Raw genomic sequence first — 12574 nt, forward strand, 5'->3', positions numbered from 1 at the left:
AAAATAATTTGTATTCGTTGAAAGAAAATGTAAAAAGTTGTGCTTGCAATAGCGTTATGTTTTAGCAGTGGTTTATGATGTGTACATGTGTGGTTCTTTTGATTGCCATATCAAAAGATTTGCATCTGGCTATAAATAAACCAAAATCCATTATTTAAAACTGTCAAATATATTTCCTATTCATTAAAACAAAAATACATATGCTTGAATTTGTCCCCATTAAAAATACTTTGTTTAAAAATGCAACAGCCAACCAATTTTTTTATTTTGTTTATTAATTATATTGACCTTGAGATTTTTTTTGAAAAAAAAAAAAAATGTTTTCTTGTTTTATTTGCAAAGAAGTATAATGGAAAATAATAAATGTCCATGGTATAGTTTTTGAATAAAAATGTTTTATATATAATATTTCATTCTTTATTTTCACAGTTTCCTTATAAAGGAGGTTTTTAGAAAAGTGCCTTAAGTAAGTCATTTATTTCATGTAGGCATTGATAAGATCCTACATTTGTAAGCCAAACATTAGAGTCAGTTGTCTCTACCTCCCTCCTTTTTTGACTTCCCTTCAAATGCATTCATGTTCTGTAGAATTTACTTCTATGTAGCTTTAGATAACTTTTAAATATGTTGAGCTGCTGTCCATGCCAAGGGCATTTCTAACAATACATTTGTACACCCCAGAGTCCGAAGGTCTAGGATTTTGTACAACTAATGTTCCTTGGGGGTGGAGAAGCTCAGTCCCGGTAGACCGTCCTTTACCAGCTGTTGTTAACACCGATGAGTCTGGTAGCTCCCAAGTTATCTCTGGCTTTGGTATTCCAATGGCCATACAGTTTAGATGTATAGGTGAACCGGCTCTTGTATGAATGTTTTGTGGGGCTTTATTTGTAATCCTTGGAGGATATGCTACAATCATAACAGGAACACTTATGGATGATTCACCAGCATTATTTGTTACCTTACACAAATAGTTTCCACGATCATGTATAGTTGCTTCTTGAATGACCAGCGTGCCATTTTCTAGTAGCATATATTTCCCACTAAACTGAGGTCTGTCTATCACATATCCACTTGGAAGCGTCCAGATAACACTAGGCTTTGGTATTCCATCAGACAAACAGTGTAAAGACAACATCTCCCCAATGATACCCTTTATTGGTCCTCTTGGATGTGTCAGAATATTAGGTTTTTGACCCACCTCAAGAATGATGAGTTTTTCAATGTAGCCTACTTTATTTCGGGCTGCACATCGATACTTGCCTGCATCATTTTTGTTTGGACTGTAAATAAGTAAAGTTCCATTGGTTCCTGCATAATATTTTGAAAGCATCAGTCCACTTACAAATCTAGAGCCATTTGGCAGAAGCCACATTATTTCTGGAGTTGGGTTTCCATCTGCAAAGCAGTTAAGAATAGCCATTTTTCCTGGTTTGGCAATTATCTTCTCATTGAATGGATTTTTAAACACTGGCCTCCTAAGCACTTCCAGAACTTCGAGCTGGACCACCAACATACTTTCACCACCATCATTGCGAGCAACACAAGTGAATTCTGCTGTATCAGAGGGCCTTACATTCCGAATTTCCAGTGTTCCATTCTGATGTACTATAATTCTGCTGCCATGATATGGTGCTGTAAGATAAATATTATCAGGCATAATCCACATGATTTGAAGTGGTGGTGTCCCTTCAGCTTTGCAGTTTATTAATTTTCTAGAGTGTTTTAAGGCTGAATCTTTAATTATTGTCTTATTTGTATATAAACCATTAATAACAGGTGGTGTTGAATGAACATCTAATTTGAGGAGCTTTGTGTCATCTCCTGCCGGATTACGTGCCACACACATGTACTCGCCTGCATCCAACAATTTCACAAGGTTGATAGTCAAAGATCCATTTTCATGCAATAAATATCTGTCATGGGATGTGGCTATCATGTCACTTGATGGAAGCAACCAAAATATTTTAGGTTTTGGTTCTCCAGTAGCCTCACAATCCAGAACCACACGACCACCAGCTCTTGCCTCAAATTTTGTTCTGGTGTTTATTTTAATGCGTGGAGCAGCAGTGACCACAGTAATATGGACTTTCATTTCATCTCTTCCTAATGTGTTTTCAGCATAACATGTGTAATCTCCCTCTTCAGCCATCCCTACTTTGTTGAGATACAAAGTACCATTGTCGAAGAGAACATATCTCCGTACTCTCCTGCCACTGTCATCAGCTTGTAGAACATTATTTATCACTGTGCCATCGGGTAAAGTCCAAGATATTTCTGGAGATGGAGAACCTAAAGCCTTGCAGTCTACTTTGAAGTCTTTTCCGTATGGAACTTCCTTCATGAGCTGCTGTTTTTGTATTATCTTTGCAGGTTTCATCGTCATACTGACTTTCATAAGAATTACATCATCTCCCATTTTATTTCTTGCTACACACAAATAATCACCGGCATCCTTTTCATTTACAGACTGGATGATGAGTGAGCCATCGGGGTACACTTGAATCCGACTTCCCATCCTGTAGATAATAAGAAAAAGTATTGAATCAGCAACAATCGTTTTTTTTTTTTTTTATGTAATTTCTTATCATTGTTAAAACTGTCCTATAATCAAATCATTACAGTTTATACATAATATATACATATAAGGGGTGAGTAAAGCAGTCTTGTGCTTCAACACAAATCACCTAACCAAATTATTATTTTTGGTCCTATTCTTAGAAATAGTGTAGCAGCATTTTCTCATGGAAGAGCAAGTCCCTCTGTTACTCTATATTTACCCATCTTAACACGAATGTGTAATTTCGCACTGCTGTCTCCTACCTCTCTTATCCGCATTATCACAGATAATAGTCCAAGCCAACTCCTCAGCATTGGCCCACTCCCCTTAAAGCAGGGGTTCACCCCAAAAAAAATTTTTTAACATTACATTCAGCTGTTTTTTTTATTTTATCCCCGTACATACCGTATTTTCACAGCCGCTTCCAGGTATGTCTTCTTCGGGACTGGGCGTTCCTAATTGATTGACAGGCTTCCGACCGTCGCATACTGCGCGTCACGAGTTGCCGAAAGAAGCCAAACGTTGGTGCGCAGGCGCCGTATAGAGCCGACTCGCAGTCCGGCTTCTTTCGGCAACTTGTGACACGCTGTATGCGACGGTCGGAAGCCTGTCAATCATTTAGGAACGCCCAGTCCTGCAGAAGACATACCCGGAAGCGGCGGTGAAAATACGGTATGTACGGGGATAAAATAAAAAAAACAGCCGATTGTCATTCTGACAACTCGGCTGAATGTAATGTTAAAACATTTTTTTGGGGTGAACCCCGCTTTAAGAACACAGCAGCTGATTGACAGCCTCAGCTGTGTATATTTTCCCATGATTCTGCGTAGAGGAGAGTGTGTCCCTTTCCTCCATTCAAGTTTCACTGAGCTCTGTGCTGTAGCTGTGCAGTCCTTGTGACAACAGATCTCCCCCACCTGTCTTTTACTGCTGATAAATAAACTTTAAACAAGTACAATGTACAGTATGTAGGAGGATTTAAATCATCTCTGTGTATCATTTGAGACTAGTCACTTCAGTGGGCATATGTAAGGGTTTACAACCACTTTAGAAGGGAGAAGATTGGCTGGAATGTGGCTGGAGCGTTGCTGCATCTGTCCCCTGTCCGCTCTGCTGTGAGAACTGAGCAATCAAACACCACTGATCGCTCAGTTCTCCCCCTCTGCTCTGAGCAGAGAGCTGTCACTGTCATTCAGCGGCTCTCTGCTTTCCCCTCCAGCACTGGAGCACTGGGCTTTGGAGGGGGCGGGGAGTGGCTGGCAACGGCTCTCAGCCGGTCGCTGAGAGGATAGCCAGATGCCAATCCAGGCTTCTGGATAAGTACCGACCCTATGATCAGGATCTTTTCAGAGCCTGGACTGGCTCTGTGATGTCAGCTAACAGCAGACTTTGGCCCGCTGTCAGTTGAAAACAGTTCACAGGAATGCAGAACAAACTGCACTCCTGTGATCTATAGCAGAAGTATATCCTTTGGCCATACTTCTCCTAAGCGTACAGTACATTTAGGTGTGGGACCAATTTAACTCTGAGCTGTTTTACAGGTACAGCATAAGTAGTGTGATCTATATTTTGAACAAAATATGCTGGAGAAAAGGGATTCATTATAACTGAATTTAAAAGTGATGTGATGTGACTGATTCAAGCATGGCTGGTAAAGTGTCATATACTGGATAAAGAATTATTAACTCTATGTTTGAATCTGTAGTTTTTACGTTAGTGCTATGTTTGCAACCCATCTTTGCTCACACCTTTTTTCACATAAAAAGGGAAAATATCCTTTTATTACCTGTATGCTAAATATAATGCTATCTGAGTCCACATTTGGTACTGGTGTAACTAAAATGTGCCAGAAAAAGTACAGCAAATATCCTGGCCATCTAATGGCCAGGGACAGGAAACCAAGGCTCTTGCCTAGTTCTCTAAATCTTAGGACTAGTAATAGTCTAGATGTGGCTCTCTAGTGTTAGGCAAGACTTGTATTAGAAACCTTTTTCATGCCCTTAGTGACCACAAAAGCACATAAATGATCACCCAAAAGGAATTTAGCTTTTTTTTCTGCTGTTACAGCCACAAAATAAAAAGGAAATGTGGAAATACAGACATAGCACAGGGAAATATAGGAGAGGAGATAGGGGGACAGGGTCAAGGAAGACTAGTAATGAGAGAGAGAGACAACTTTTCAGCCCGCATGGTACCCAGGAGAGCATCAGGTGGATCTAAGAAATCTCTCTCCTATGGGCCTAGGAAATCTCTGTAATCATATGACATTTTTATCTATGATCACGCTTACATGTATTGGCACCTTTAATTAAGTATCTTACCAGCAGGTAAATACTCTGATTTTCCAAATTTCAGGCACAAAGAGGTTTGCAGAGATAACTTTGACTCCATTACTTCATGCTGAGAGGTGCAAAGGAAAATTGCCTCCCCCGCAAAACAATTTTCATTTCAAATCTTTTAAGTCCTGTGGATTTGTGGAAACTTCTGAGCACATGTTTGTGTATATCACAAAGAACTCTTTTCACACAGTAACTCATTGCATGTTAAATTTATTTTACTTTAGTTTGAAGCCAGGAGAAGGAAATGGAAGCATTGAAAAGACGAGTAAATATAGCTGTGATAGAATGTAACAGCAATATGCTCTATGCCAGTATTCTTAAAAAAGGAAACACAAGGGCTAACTTGAATGATAAATGTAAAAGAAAAAATATGAATTGGATTATTATAACTGAAAGTCAAACATAAAGAAAGTTTACAAACCAAAACAAAGAGATTTTAGATGTAGGGTATATTACAGTAGAATTAAGATGTTTGGCTAGACTTAAACAGGTAAAGACTTTTATATATTACATCTTACACCCTCTTACATCTGGATTTCACTGCTCCTAGCACAGGTACCGTAGAAGAACAGATGTATAGGTAGTGTAAATATCTCCTAAACGTGCACCCCTTAGGAGATATTTACTGTACATGCAGCCAGTACATGCAGCCAGTGACATCACTGGTTGCTCTCTGAAGGAACGGCCACCTTAGTCTGTTCAGGAGCTCAGTGATGCTCTGGTCCAGATCTGGGAGGAAATTCCCCAGGACACCATCATGCTCTGCTGGGGTTTTTTGCCTTCCTCTGGATCAACTGTGGGTATGGAGTTGGGTGTATAGGATTGTACTGTGTTTTTTATTTTGTTTTTTTTGTTTTTTGTGGTTGAACTGGATGGACTTGTGTCTTTTTTGAACCTGACTAACTATGTAACTATGTAACACCATCCGTCGTCTCATTAGGAGCAAGCCTCGGTATTGTCAGGCAAGCATACAAGCACATGGGGCCCATACCAACTACTGAGTACCATTTTGAGTTGCTGCAATGATTTTTCAGCAAAATTGACTAGTTTGCTGCATTCCCCTTTCAATTTGATTTTCAGGGTGTCTGAATTCAGCACTAGGTTCATTTAGACAAAATAAAGTTGAATAATGCACCTGGACCAGATGTCTTACATCCAGGTGTCCTCAAAGAGCTGAGCTCTATTATATCTAAGCCCTTGTTTTTTTTTTTTTTTTAGACTTTTGAATTACTGGCAAGGTACCAATGGATTGTCATAAGACCAATGTGGTGCCTATTTTTAAAAAGGGGGCAAAGTCTTTACTGAGCAACTACAAACTGATTAGTTTAACGTCTATAGTCAGGAAGATACTGGAGAGTTTAATAAAAGAACACATAGGGACATTTTTGCCAGAAAATAATATTTTAAGGAATAATCAGTATGAATTTACGAAAGACCCCAAGGTTCAGTGTTTTAGTGTTGGGACTCTTACTTTTTAACATTTCAGTGTTTGCAGATGACACCAAGCTATGCAATGGAATTATGTCCTTACATGAAGTCTCCAACTTACAAGCCGACCTTAACACACATCTAATTGGGCAACTACAAAGTGAAGTTCAATTAACAACTGGTTTACCACACACGGTTCACATTCATTGTATAGTTCTAACATAAAAAGCTTAAGATAAGAAGCATAATTATAAAAACGTTATATCACAAGTGACCAGATGGTTGTCCAGAGGACTAGGAGGACTAGGAGGATTTTTTTTATTCATAACGGTTTCTATGATATTTCTGTACCTATAATAAATTTTTCTAGTTTTCTATAATTTTTGTATCGTGTGCCTTCAAAGCCCAACTCACTAGTCCTTAGTTCAATTCTACATTATCGGGGCGGTGGCACACCTAATACCGGTGCATCCGTATTATCACCTTACGCTAGATGCACACTAAATTAGGGTTTTCTTTTCATAATTGGGCAACTATGTGGCAAATGAGGATGTTGATGAATGTAAAGTTATGCACTCAGGGGCTAAAAACATGCATGCATCATACATACTAGGAGGAGAACAGCTGGGGAGTCAATGGTGGAAGAGGATCTGGATGTTCTGGTAGATCATAGACCTAATGACAAGCTGCAGTTTCCAAAGCTAGCAAAATACTTAAAAAAGGTATAGACTCCAGAATGAGAGACATCACTTTGCCCCTGTACAAATCATTAATAAGACCTCATCTGGCAAATGCAGTTCAGTTTTGGGCACCAGTTCACAAAAAGGATATCCGAAAACTGGAGAAAGTGTACAGAAGGGAAACAAAACTGATAAGAGGCATGGAGGAGCTCAGCTATAAGGATAGATTAGCTGAACTGAACTTGCTCTCTCTTGAGAAGAGGAGATTAAGGGGGGAATATGATCAACATGTAGAAATGCATAAGGGATCTAGATCTACTGATTAAGGCCAGTGAGAGGCCGACACGCGTCTAGAGGGGAGTAGTCGAATCTGTGATGTCAGGCAAAGCACCGTGAGTCTAGATCTGCGGTGAATGAACTGGTGGTTTAATACATGCTGTTTTTATTATTACTTGTTGTAAGTGTGACTTTATATGGGGGCTTTTTAAAAAAAAAAAAAAACAGAGAACACTATGGTACTTTATGGTGTTTTTTGTTTCATGTCCTTAACCCCTGGAAAAATAAGCAGAATTGATCATTGAAAAGCGAGTGTAGGAAGGTGTTGTTTGGAGACAATTCAAACGTTGATTACCCACACAGGGGTGCAGCCTGGGGACTGTAGGAATTACTACCATTGGTAAAGTGGATTGATCGTGGTGGACACGAGGAGTGATCTGTCTATGAGTTTTATACTCATCCTTGAGGTGAGCAGGCATTTTAGCAGGTAGTGGTGTGCACTGAATATTGGATCTAATTCAGTACAATTTTACACAGCGGTGAAAGCTTACACATGAACTGTTTTTTTTTTTGTATTCAGAAATTGTTTTATGGAATGTATAATCATTTATTTGTTTATACAAGATTTATAGATATGCAACGCTGCACTATTTTCACAAATCTATAAACAAAGACCGACAATTTTGAAAAAAATGATAATTAATATTTTTTACTTTCTACTATAAAACATATGTTAAAAAATCAAAAATATGTATTCTACTACATGTTTTTAGTAAAAAAAATACCAATAAGTGTATATTGATTGTTTGCATAAAAGTTATAGTGCCTACAAACTATATATATATATATATATATATATATATATATATATATATATATATATATATATATATATATATATATATATATATATATATATATATATATGTATATACTATAATTTGTATTTATTTATTTTCACTAGTAATGACGGCAATCAGTGACTGTGATATTGTGACAGACATTTGGACACTAGCTGACACTTTGTGGGAACCAGTGACAGTAATACAGTGATCAGTGCTAAAAATATGCACTGTCACTGTTCTAATGACATTGGCTGAGAAGAGGTTCAACATCAGGGGCAATTGAAGGGTTAAATGTATGCCTAGCTAGTGTTTTTGTGTACTGTGATTGGTGATTTTACTAAGGGAATTCATGGATTTTATTCCCTGATTTGCAGGTAAAGAACATCTATTACTTCCCCACTGACAGGACAGAGCTCTACCTTGTGTAAATCCATGACGATTGGCAGGTGTGCACCTGCACCCGGTGATCGACATTTGCTGTGTTTACTCATAGCGTGGCCGGGTCGCCGGCAGTGTGTACTCCCTACCTAAAAATGTGTCAGATCACGTACTAGGTACATGATCTGGAGAAGCTGATCCATCTTGCAGCCTTATATCTATGTCTAGGAGGGAGAGAGACATGGGATATGGAAAAGTAGGAGAGAGATAAAGGGAGGGGGAAATAGGAGGGTGAGAGAGAGGGGGGTGAGAGAGAAGGGGAGTTAGAGGGAGAGAGAGAGAGAGAGGGTGAGAGAGAGCGGGTGAGGGAGAAGGGGAGTTAGAGGGAGAGAGGGGGAAGGGGAGAGAGAGAGGGGAAAGAGGGGGAGAGAGAGTGTGAGAGAAGGGGATGTAGATATGGGGAGGGACAGAAGGGGTAGTCAGAGAGGGGGAGGGAGAAGGAGAGGGGAAGAGGAGTGTAGGAAGAGAGGGGGTAGTGAAAGTGGGGAGGTAGGGATAGGGGTGGTGAGAGAAAGAGGGTGGGTTGATCAGTATGTCTGCTATGTCCCACCATTATACTATATGAAGTACAGTACATCCCCCACCCACATACACAGGTCTCCTCTCAAAGTGGTCTCTCCCCTGTCCATGTAGAAGGCAGACTGTCACACTCTGGTTCTCAGCTGTTCGCTGGTCCCTTTCCCTCCCCTCCTCCCACTGTCACAGCCAGTAACACTTACCAAGTCCAGAAAGTGTCCTCCTCCTCCCCAAGCTCTCTCAGTCCTTCTCTCTCCTCTCAGCACCAGGAGCCCGTTGACACCAACCATCCTGCGGCTAAATCCATCCTGCCCCATCCACCCAGGAGCCTCTCATAGGCCCCCCTTATTGTCCCTGGCCCTCAGGCACTCAGATGTCACTGAGCTGTCAGCTGTCACGAAGCAACCACAGCTGGCGCTGGATGGCACTTGCTTGGGAATTGCCTTGCCCCCCAGGAGTTGGAAGAAGATGACAGAAGGGAGAGGAGTGGGCATGGTTTCAACATCGGATCGAATTTAGAACAAATGCCTGATATGCCCTATGGACAGTCCAGGCCTGGGTCCATGTTGTGAACTTGGTGTAGAGTTAGGTACTTACCGCTCATCCCAGAGGACAAGGGGACGCTCTTTTTGCCCTACATATATATGGAAAAGCTTTTTCACAATAAAAGCTGTGAAAATGTGGGCTAGGCTCCCTCAAGAACTAATTTTGGCCAGCTCGGTAGATGGTTTTAAAAAAGAGCTAGATGCATTCCTAAATGCACAAAATATATCTAGATGCTAATTTTTAGAGGTAATAATGCCAGGAGTAGTTGATACAATATCCGATTGCATCCAGGGGGATCAGGAAGGAATGTTTTCTCTTACTGAAGCAAATTGTATCATGCTTTATTGGGTTTTTTATTTCAGCCTTTCTCTGGATAAATTATGGGTAGTGTATATGGAGGTTTTTTATTTGTGGTTGCTTGAACTCGATGGTCTAGTGTCTTTTTTCAACCTAACTATGTAACTAACACAGTAGATGAAATGTATATACATGCAGTTTGTGGTGGACCATTGGAATCCTTTATATCACGGTTTGGCCACAGTTGTTACTATTACACTATGACACATTAGACTGAATCCTAAACAGACCAACTAAATTGATTAAGGAAACTCCAAATTTAGATCACTTTCATAAACCATAAAAAGAATAGGATTTCTTTAAAAGCAGAAAGTCCATTTAAAATTTTACTGTTTAGGTTAAATATTTGCTATCCACAGTGTGCAACAGATGAGGGCCCTGAAGAAAAATACTGACAGGTAAAGGTTTTCAGAATTGGGAATGTTTCTAAAGTACACATTGCTAAAACCTATCATGTAGAAGAAAAGCCCTTTTGTATGGATAGTAATGTACCACATGTGGTCTATTTTTTTACATGTTCTTGTGGGTTTCATTATGCTGACTACACCCGAGAGTGCTTGACAATTTGATTTAGCCCACATTAGACTAGCAATAAAACCAAACATGACAGCTGTGCTGAATAACATTTCATTTAGAATCACAGGAATTTCAGATTTCTAGTTTAAAGTAATTGGATTTGAAAATGTTTGCAGTACTTTTAGAGGAGGAAAATCTGCAGCTATATACTCAAAAGTTTTTTTTTTTTTTTTTTTTACAAATCCCAATCCAAGAAAATGATAGCTTGCACATAGCAGAACACTGAATAATGCCAGTAGGGACACATATTGCACTCTGCACATATTACAGTCAGCTCCTGCTTAGTTTATATTTTTGTGCTCCGACTAGTACTTCATTTATGGAAGTACAGATAACAAATTGACGATCTTGCCTGAAATCCTAATGTTTGCTAAGAAGTAGCTGTGAAGACTCCTGCTGTCTGCCTATCTTGCAGCAAGGGGAAGAGGGCAGAAGCAGGGGTCTGATTCATACAACATTTTGCAGGGTCACAACATGGAAAAAACATGTTTCTTTCTATTTATGCTACTGCTCATTATCTGCTATTGCTACAAGGTTTCATTTAAGCACTTTACGACCTCCCATCGAAGAAATACTGCGGCAGGGCGGCGGCTCTGCACCAGATCCTGTACCTAGTATGTGCTCTGACACTTTCGGGTCTAGAGTGCGTACACGTGACGGCTCGCTTCCGCTGTGCCCAGCACCAGGTACCTTGGACTTACACCCACTGATTGTTGAGTAGACAGGCAGAACAGCGATCAGCCTATGTAAACAGGGCAGATTGCCGCTCTGTCAGTAGATAAGGCATTGATCCTGTGTTCTTGCAAAGCAGGGACACGGATCTATGCCTTCCCTTAGTAAAAGCACCTCCCACAGTACACAAGCACTGGCTTGGAACACATTTAACTGTTTGATTGCCCCTGATGTTAACCCCTTCTCAGCCAATGTCATTCGTACAGTGACAGTGCATATTTTTATGTGTATTTTTATGTGTATTTTTACTGCATTAGTGTTACTGGTCCCCAAAAAGTGTCAGTTAGTGTCTGATTTGTCCCCCGCAATATCACAGTCACGCTATAAGTCGATGATCCCCGCCATTACTAGTAAAAATAAATAAATACAAATATTCCATAGTTTGTAGACGCGATAACTTTTTTGGGGGATAAATAACAAGAAATTAAAATGAAATTTTCTTGCAATATGGGAACCTAAGGGCAGTCTTTACAGCGATTGTGTACAGTACAACCCCAGAAAATCTTATTTCCTACATGTGTGTACCATTCACTGCTTTTCCTAGAAGACAGTTACAAAGATCCCCTGCAAAAGAAGTATTAATTTAAAACACTTTCTAAGATTATCCATTGCCCAGTGGAATGCAAACTCTGCAGATTTTCTCACTCTAACACTAATATTGTACCAAGTAATGATAATGCAGGCTGACATTTGAAAATCAGTTTTAGAAAGGACATGTTGAAACAGACAACAGAGAAAGGTATGAGTCTGTAAAAATGTTTTCAAAAATCCTTGCAACGTATATGATTATCCCGCAGGGGATTGTTTTATTTTCAGAGTAAGTGATCAATTCAGCCAAACTGGGTGTATGATACATTCCACTTGTATGCAACAGAACTTACTGGTGGTTAGGTGTGGGTCTGTGTGTGTGTTTTACATGTAAAATGCAAAAAGGCCCCCTCACATTGGTGGTCAGTGTGAGATATTAGCAGTCAGTGAGAGATGGACCCTTTACAAAAGTGGTCAGTTATAGAGGGGCCACCTTACATTGAGGGTCAGTGTGAAAAGGACCCTCCCCCCTACATTGGTGTTAGTGGGAGAAGGCTCTCTTACACTGGTATTGGTAAATGTGAGAGAAATACATCCTTACATTGATGTTTAATAGGAGAGGGGGACCTTACAGTGGTGGTAAGTGTGAGGAATGTTAGCTGGTGTCAAAAGGGCTCCCTTAAGTGGTTCTAAAGGCTGAAGGTTTTTTACCTTAATTCTATAATGCATGAAGGTAAAAAACGTCCTCCCCCACAG

The 12574-nt window shown here is 39.8% G+C and overlaps 1 protein-coding gene across 1 annotated transcript in view; it reads right to left on the reverse strand.

The window, feature by feature from the left end:
• Positions 1–375: 375 nt before the first annotated feature.
• Positions 376–12574, reverse strand: part of IGSF10 (immunoglobulin superfamily member 10) — a 64908-nt gene continuing 52709 nt past the window's right edge. The window contains exon 7 of the mRNA XM_040349185.1: positions 376–2516. Coding sequence (XP_040205119.1) covers positions 608–2516 — 1909 coding nt within the window. The 3' untranslated portion in view covers positions 376–607. The remainder of the gene's footprint in view (positions 2517–12574) is intronic.

This window comes from Rana temporaria, chromosome 4 (genome assembly GCF_905171775.1).
Source record: "Rana temporaria chromosome 4, aRanTem1.1, whole genome shotgun sequence".
Lineage (NCBI taxonomy): Eukaryota > Metazoa > Chordata > Amphibia > Anura > Ranidae > Rana > Rana temporaria.